This window comes from Mesoplodon mirus (genome assembly GCF_964341445.2).
Source record: "Mesoplodon mirus genome assembly, chromosome: 20".
Lineage (NCBI taxonomy): Eukaryota > Metazoa > Chordata > Mammalia > Artiodactyla > Ziphiidae > Mesoplodon > Mesoplodon mirus.
In genome coordinates this window covers 10383534-10392304 of record NC_138996.1, presented here as the reverse complement: position 1 = coordinate 10392304, position 8771 = coordinate 10383534, and the positions used below count along the sequence as shown (strand labels likewise).

General features: G+C 39.7%; 1 protein-coding gene across 1 annotated transcript; it reads left to right on the top strand.

The window, feature by feature from the left end:
- The first annotated feature begins 873 nt into the window (after positions 1 to 873).
- TCIM (transcriptional and immune response regulator) lies at positions 874 to 2161 on the top strand. The gene has a single exon (XM_082608503.1). It carries the CDS (start codon positions 933 to 935, stop codon positions 1251 to 1253), a length of 321 nt encoding a protein of 106 aa, XP_082464629.1. The 5' UTR covers positions 874 to 932; the 3' UTR covers positions 1254 to 2161.
- The last annotated feature ends 6610 nt before the right edge of the window (positions 2162 to 8771 follow it).

Here is an 8771-nt window from a genome sequence, read left to right as displayed (position 1 = left end):
GTGGAATGTAAGTGTTCTATACACCAGTGGGGACAGTGGCTGGCTGGGTATTGTGGAAGGTAGAAAGAATCAATTTAAATTCTTCCAAAGGAAGTATTGTTCTGACTGTGTCTGACTGATGCCAAAATAAATATGAGAGGAAAAAGTCAACTCATCCCTTTTGAGTGCTATGTACATAAAAGCACCTTTTAACTCTTCCTCCGGCTTTTTTTTTGACATTGTTGTTGATATATACACAAGCCTAAGGAGACACTGTCTATTGCTATGATTATTATTAAATGAACATTTTATTCAGCAATTGCAGACTTGCTCTTGGACGCAGGCTCTGAATGGTCACGGACTCAGGCTGTGTCACATCAGCGTTTTGTAGTGTCTGACCCCCCTTCTACAGCAGACATACTCCAAATCAAGGTCCTTGGTGCTTAAGCTTTCTCTCAATAGCTTCGGGGTTGCCCTGGCTAGAGATGTCCACAGGCCACTGGTGTGGGCTGCCAAATGTTGGGACTGCACTTTAATAACTTCTCTGGGAATTAAAACTTTCTGGTGGCTGGGCTTTGGCTGCTGTCTGGAAAGATTTGAGAGTCTAAGCCACCTTGTTTGTCTCTTCATGCTGTCCTGGTTTCAGCTTTTTTTTTTCTATAGAAGGGTCCAAGTCTATAACTCTATTGCCACAGATGTGGTAAAAAGAAATCCCCCCCTTTCCTGCCCTATCACTGAACACAGCTTTTAGTAACATTTAGCACAAGAACAGGATATTGGCAACTCAACTGTTAAACCTGTCCGTGATTATGCTTCCTTGAGATCACTCTGATGTCACCAGTGTAATCTGAGCCTGGAGCTTTTGTTCACACTTTAAATAGCAGTCCGGGAATGATTTTGCTACAGACTCTCTGGAGAGCCCGGGAGCTGAATTCCCAAAGATTCACACATCGATGAAAGCCAAGCCAAGCCACCCGGCCAGAAGCATGTCCACCTCATTGCGAGTAAGCCCGTCCATCCACGGCTACCACTTCGACACAGCCTCACGTAAGAAAGCCGTGGGCAACATCTTTGAAAACATAGACCAAGAAGCATTACAGAGGCTCTTCAAAAACTCTGGGGACAAGAAAGCAGAGGAGAGAGCTAAGATCATTTTTGCCATAGATCAAGATTTGGAGGAGAAAACACGAGCCCTGATGGCTCTGAAGAAGAGGACGAAAGACAAGCTTTTCCAATTTCTGAAATTGCGGAAATATTCCATCAAAGTTCACTGAGGACCAGAGGATGGATAAGGACATTAGCCAAGAACGGACATTTAAAGACCAAGCGAGTCTATGAAACTCAACGCGCACAGCATCTTGTTGCTGCCTTGTAAGTTTCTCTTCCATAGGAACAGAACGAACTTGTTACAAAGACTCCAACTAATTTCACGCCTGTGCTGTTACAGTGGAGAAGGAAATGCTTTCAGCAAGGACTGGAAAACTCCCCCTGCGGACAAGGACCGATGCTGATGTCAGGGGAGAGTCTGGACAGACATAATGAGAACTGAAACTGAAGATAACAGAAGTCTGGGGACTGATGGAGGCCAGGGTCTCCCTGTCGGGCCCTAGGACTTAAACTCAACCTGAACTTTTTTTCCTTAACCAAACTGGGTAGGGGGAGGGAGATGGGGAACAGGAGAGAGAATTCCATGCTGCAATTGTTTACTGAATTTTTTATTTGAATGTTCAAAGTGTTGCCAAGCTTCAATGTTGTCTATTGGTAGATATTTTTTTTTTTTTAGAGATCAGTAATTGATTATTTATTTGCATTTATTACAATGCCTTAAAAAGTGCACCACATGGGTGTAAGTACAAATTCAAGGAACTGCATTATTTTCAGCAGCTCAGTGAAACCGTATGCCACCTTCTGGTTTGTAAGGGGTTTTTATGCATTTCAAACTGCTTGCCCAAAAGTTAAAATAATAGGGTCCTTCATAAATCCGAAGTACTGTGAACAAATTTTATAGTTTTTTTTAATCTTCTAACTAATGCTAAAATATAATCTAAATGTCTTACAGTTACTGCAATAAGCATTAGGAAGTGAATATGATACACTTAATAGTTTATAAAGATGCTATGGTTTCTATAATTTATTATTCATGACAAATAATATGCAACCTTAATAAATTATTATAAACTTAGCTGCTCTTGGTGTGTGATGATTGGTCTCAAAGGAAAAATAAGATGGTAATTTTTATTATTATAAACTTTTATAAGCTTTTCTAAGGATTTTACTCTAAGAGCAAGAGGTGCTTTTAAAGTAGCTTTGCATTGTCACCTTATTCAAAGCAAATTCTTACATCAAGTATCTAGGAAGTTTCTCTGTTCCAACTTTAAAATATAAGATACAGGCATAGAAATTCATAGAGTGGCTCATCAGTATTGTTGTTTATGTATCCATAGAGGGTGAGTTTCAAAAGGATTTTCCTCTCCATATTTTTGAAATTTTTCCTCTGTGGTTATGGTAGCTGTGTACATTTATTTCTCCCAAAACAATATATCTGAGGGTCAGAGTCTGAATTACAATCAAGATTTTGTGGCTTATCAATGTTTATTTAATATAAACCAACATGGGAATAACATTACAGTCTCTTTGCTTATTTCCTCATAAAATTATAATAAAATATTTCTAAGAAGGTATATAACAATGCCTGCTGCACTTTCCTAGCAGAAATAAATTTTAAAATTTCCCTAGATATTAAGTGTTTCAGAAGCGTCTACAAAGGTTTTTGAAACTGCTGATCATAGTAAAACAAAAGTGAAAGATCTGAAATCTTTGGGGAGAGTTATAAGTCAGGTTTTTCAATAATATATTTTTTAAAAAAGAAATTAAGTAGTCAAGTCTGTTTTCAAATGTTAATTGATTCATGTACTGAAGATAATATAAATCATTCCATTTAAAAAGGATTTTTTTTACATGACAGCATCCATAAAAAACACAGATCAATATGCAAAATTGTGTGTGTGTGCATTTTTCCTGGAGGAGTATTTCTAATTTCCATCAGATTTGCAAAGACATCCATGAAACCAAAATAAGTTAAGAACAAAAAAGAAGGAGCCCTGACAGGTGGAAGGCTTGGCTAGTGATGGTATTTGGGGATCATCAAAGTGAAGGCTTTGGAAATGAATAAGCTTCCTACCTCTGATAGGGCCTGTCAGTGACACATTTTCTCTGTCTATCTAGGGTGCCCCAAAGACAGTGATAAACTGCTTGGGAAGGAAATTTAGTAAGTTACCCCCCCAGAGAAGTTATCATACTCCACAATTTCAGTGAACATGTTCCACTTATCTTCCATTCCAAGACTTTAAACACATCTCAGAAGCTGAGCATCATTCAAAGGTTGAGTTTATTATACATCCTCGTAACGATATTCTCTGCCTCTGTTGTTTTCAATAGAGTCCAATGCGTATCTTACCCACTTTTCACATAAGCATGTATTAACTTAGTTTTCTTGCAGGATATTATTATTATTTTTTGACTGCAGGACCATAACATGGGGAACAAATTAAAAAGCAGCTGGGGGGGCTTCCCTGGTGGCGCAGTGGTTGAGAGTCCGCCTGCCGATGCAGGGGACACGGGTTCGTGCCCCAGTCTGAGGAGATCCCACATGCCACGGAGTGGCTGGGCCCGTGAGCCATGGCCGCTGAGCCTGCGCATCCGGAGCCTGTGCTCCGCAACGGGAGAGGCCACAACAGTGAGAGGCCCGCGTACCGCAAAAAAAAAAAAAAAAAAAAAAAAAGCAGTTGGGATATGATCCACAATGGTGTGGAGAATAATAATTCTTTCTGTAGATTATTACACAAGCATGGCATCCTTCTCCTTCATGGAGAACAGAAGTTGGAATCAATGCACAAGGATGATTTTTAACTTGGTGATATTTTTATTATTTAATGTGAGGTGAAAGGATCCATCATTAGAACAGGTAGGATTAGTTCTGTACAGAAATCCTTCTACGGCACAAGGACGACTGAATATATCTCAAGACATCTCATTATAATAGAAGAAATAAAAGCAACAAAGGTGAAATAGCTCATTAATATTTTTCTATCATTAGGATCATAGTAATAACAACTAACTTTCACTAAGTGCTTACTATTCACCAGACAATTTTCTAAGTGGTTTTTTTGTGTGTGTATTAAATCACTTCATTAGTACCGTGATATAAAAGCATGCGTGTGCATGCATGTGCCTATGTATGTAGAGTAATGAAACTGAAGCACAGAGAGGTGCAGTAACTTTCTCAATAACACACAGCTAATGAAGGCAGGAATCAAACCCAGAGAGCTTTCAATCCGAACCACTAGGTTAGACTGCTCCTCTAGGAGGAACTAAACTTCTCTTTTATCCTTTGAAGTGACAATTACTTATATGCTAGTAAGAAAGACAGGAAAGCAAGCCCTCTGAGAAATCCTTTTTATCTGATCTGTGTCTATTTGTCTATTTATTTGGCACTTGCACTTCATGCGGAAAGCTTCTCAATCATTTTAATTGTATCAGAGATTTCTCAGATATAGCCTTTCTAGTCTGCAGTTAACATAACACCTGGGTTAGCACCTTGGAACAAAAGATCACATCTAAGTTCTCTTCTGAGTCGACAGTCAAGGCTTTGGGTCTGGGTTTGCTCACTGGGGGAAGTTAGAAACTGTGGATTCATGGTTTTATTCACTCAGTGTAGACCTTCTCAGTTCCCAGCCCTGGCCCAGCAAAGGAGGGTTCGTACCCATAGGAATCGCTGACAGATGAGATTTACCGAGAAAGGGGCCTGGGATATGTGACTGCCTGATATTTTTTCCCATTGTCCAAGGGTAGTCAGAGAATGTGACTGCTGTTCCCTTGGAGAGCCTTCCTAACAAACAAATCATTAAGCTGTGGTCTAGGAATTGCATGCCCTTTCAAAGCGCCTCATCTACCCTTCCAAATTCCACACAAGGGCTTCCCGGAATGACATGTAATTTAATTGACCCCCTTTGTCACACACAGGGAGTTGTAGAGTGGAATCAGGGTCTCTACCTTCTCCATTTGTGCAACAGAAATGTAGTAAGCACCCACGTGTGGGCTGCCATGGACAGAATAAATCTCTAGTCTCCTTGTCAGAGGAGCGAGAGAAGGTTTTAAAATGAATACAGTGAGATCCGTGATAGAAGTTTAAACAGGATGCTATGGGAGCAGAGGTGTGTGCGTGTGTGTGAGTGTGAGTGTGAGTGTGGGTGTGGGTGTGTGGGGGGTGGTGGCGGGGTGTAGAGAGTAGCAGCAGAACTGGTGAAAATCTATTGCAAACTGGGGAGATCCTAGAAGATTCCATAGAGAAGTTTCAAAGTAGGATTTAGGAGAATGGAGAGGAAAAATGTCATTCTGGCATTTGGGTGTAGCATCCGCAAAGGCAGGGAGGTGGGAAAGAGTGTACATTGTTTGCGAATCTCTACGCAATTCATGGTTAGGGGCCTAAGCATTTGGAGCAATCATTAGAAGGGCAGCTGGGTCTAAAAGACAAGCTTGAGTATTAATTTTATCCTGAAGGAAAGAAAGAAGCATGAAGGACTTTCAACAGAAGAGTAACATTTACTGCCTACCTACTATGTATCGGGCCTTACGAAAAGACACAGTTAATATTTTGAAAAGTAATGCGCTGTCTGGCAACTGAACACATGGTTGGAGGCTACAGTGATTTCTTCCAGACTGTTTGCTCACAGTTGGTCTACTGAGGTGAAAAGCCATGCAGCTCTTTCACAACTCAATAATAAATGAGTAACTATGTGGAATCGGAAGATGAAACAGAAGTTAGAGATTCTAAAAAAAATGTGTTGGGAGGCCAGATTAGGGGAACCGCAAACTAATCCCTAATTAAATTTGTAAGAAATTGTGACTATGCTTGAATCTTAGAATGCGTCATTATTCAACAAATATTATCACTTAAAGGCTACTGAGCTCTCTCTTCATTTAAACTTTCTTCTGCAAAAAATGTTACTGGATATTTTCAGTGATCATCACAGACACACAAATGTGTTCTGTGGTGAGGTATGCACACAGCGACAGTGGATTGGGTTCACTCGTGTATTGGCAAAACTAGCTTCCAGAACTGTGGGAATAAAAATCCTGTCCCAATAAGGTGTAGCAGTGGTTTTAAAAAAGTGGACGAGGGGTTGGAAGACTTTTGTTGTAGCCACCTTCCTCCTCCCTCTGCTTAACACACACGCACACAAGCACATGCACACGCACAAATGCACACACACACGCACACACACACACACAGTCCTAAGAGGAGCACAGAAGTTTGGTTCCTGAGCCTTTGTTTCCTCCTACGTGGGCATGGTATTGAGCAAATACCACCAGACTGTGTCTGACTTTCTGGGGTTTTTCCCAACTCTGCCTGAAGCAAATTCCTTTTTTATCCCTGGTTTTCATCTGGAAGGAAAAAACAATAGATCTGACGGGCTAATGGCTATGACTTCTAGATCGCATATTCTACATACATGGGAAATAATAACTGTACCTATCACCTTACGTGATAGGATTTCTTTCTGGATCGGTTGGTATTCCACATATGAAAAGAATTTCTGTTCAATAAAACAAAAGCCTAATTTAAAAGTTTTGATCTTTACTAGTTGTTGCTGAAGGCAGAATGTGAGAGAAGTAACTTTCTGTGGATCCTTCTTGTTTTACGATTTTTTTTATTATGTAAGTTTCAGGTGTACAGCATCATAATTTGACATCTGTATACACTACGAAGTGATCAGCACAAGTCTAGTTACCATCCATCACCATCCCATTTCACCCACCCCTTCCCCTCTGGTAACCATTAGTCTGTTCTCTGTGTCTATGAGCTTGTTTTTATTTTATTTTGAGTGTTCGTTTGTTTTGCTTTTTTTCCAGATTCCACATGAGTGAAATCATACTGTATTTGTCTATCTCTGTCTGACTTATTTCACTTAGCATAATATATCCAAGGTCCATCCATGTTGTTGCAAATGGCAGCATTCCATCCTTTTTCATGGCTGAGTATTATTCCACTGTGTGTGTGTGTGCGTGTGTGTGTATGTGCGTGTGTTTCTGTGTGTGTGTATCCCATCTTCTTTACCAATTCATCCATTGATAGACACAGTTTGTTTCCACATCTTGACTATTAAGAATAATGTTGCAATGAACATGGGGGTTCATATATCTTTGCAAATTAGTGTTTTCATATTCTTCAGATAAATAGCCAGAAGTGGAATAGCTGGGACATATGACACTTCTATTATTAATTTTTTTGAGGAACTTCCATACTGTTTTCCACAGCAGCTGCACTAAGTTGCAGTTCCACCAACAATGTATAACCGTTCCCTTCTTCCACATTCTCGTCAACATTTGTTATTTCTTGTCTTTTCCATCACAGTGATTCTAACAAGGGTAAGGTGAAATCTCATTGTGATTTTAATTTGCATTTCCCTAATAATTAGTGATGTTGAACATTTTTCACGTGCCTGTTGACCATTTGTATGTCTTCTTTGGAAAAATGTCTATTCAGATCTTCTGCCCATTTTTTCATCAGGTTGTTTGTTTTTTGTTGTTGAGTTGTATGAGTTCTTTAGATATTTTGAATATTAACCCTTTATTGTATATATGATTTGAAAATATCTTCTTCCAGTCAGAAAGCTGCCTTTTTATTTTGATAATGGTTTCTTTCATTGTGCAGAAGTTTTTTAGTTTGATATAGCCCCATTTGTTTATTTTTGCTTTTCTTTCCCTTGCCTTTGGAACCAGGAAAGATCCCAAGTAGCCAAAAGAATCCTGAGAAAGAAGAACAAAGCTAGAGGTATGACGCTTCCTGATTTCAAACTATTTCACAAACCTATAGTAATCAAGACAGTATGTTACTGGCACAAAAACAGACACACAGATCAGTAGAACAGAACTGAGAGCACAGAAATAAACCCAAATGTATGTGGACAATTAATTTATGACAAATACATAGAGAATATACAAGGAGAAAGGGTAATCTCTTCAATAAATCGTGCTGGGAAAACTGGACAGCAAAAGAACTAAACTAGACCACCATCTTACACCATACACAAAATTAACTCAAAATGGATTAAAGACTTGAATATAAGACCTGAAACCATAAAACTCCTAGAAGAAAATGTAGGAAGCATGTTCTTTGACATCAGTCTTAGTGATGATTTTGTGGATCTGACTCCATCTATGTTCTTCTTTAGTAGCCTGCCTCTTTCCTGGTGGCTGGGTGCCAATGCCAGGGCCAGCTGCTAATATTATGACTATCTCTTCCATATCCAATCAATGTCAGAGTCACTGAGACAATCTCCATGCTGGGTGAGAGTCATAACCACCTGAGTTGTTTTAAAAATATAGATTCCTGGGACTTCCCTGGTGGTCCAGTGGTTAAGAATCCATCTTGCAATGCAGGGGGCACCGGTTCCATCCCTGGTTGGGGAACTAAGATCCCACATGCTGCTGTGCAGCTAAGCCCGTGTGCCACAACTACTGAGCCCACGAGTCACAACTACTGAGCCCACACATGCTGGAGCCCACTTGCCATAACTAGAGAGAAGCCCAATCACTGCAATGAAGAGCCCGATGAATGCTGCAACTAAGACCTAATGCAGCCAAAAAATAAATATTTAATTTAAAAAAATGTATATATAGATTCCTGGTCCCAAATCTCTGGGCATTGAGCCCAGTAATGGGTATCTTTACAAAACTCTATAGTCAACTGTGAAGAACATAAGATGTAAGGAATTGTTTTCTTACGTTCC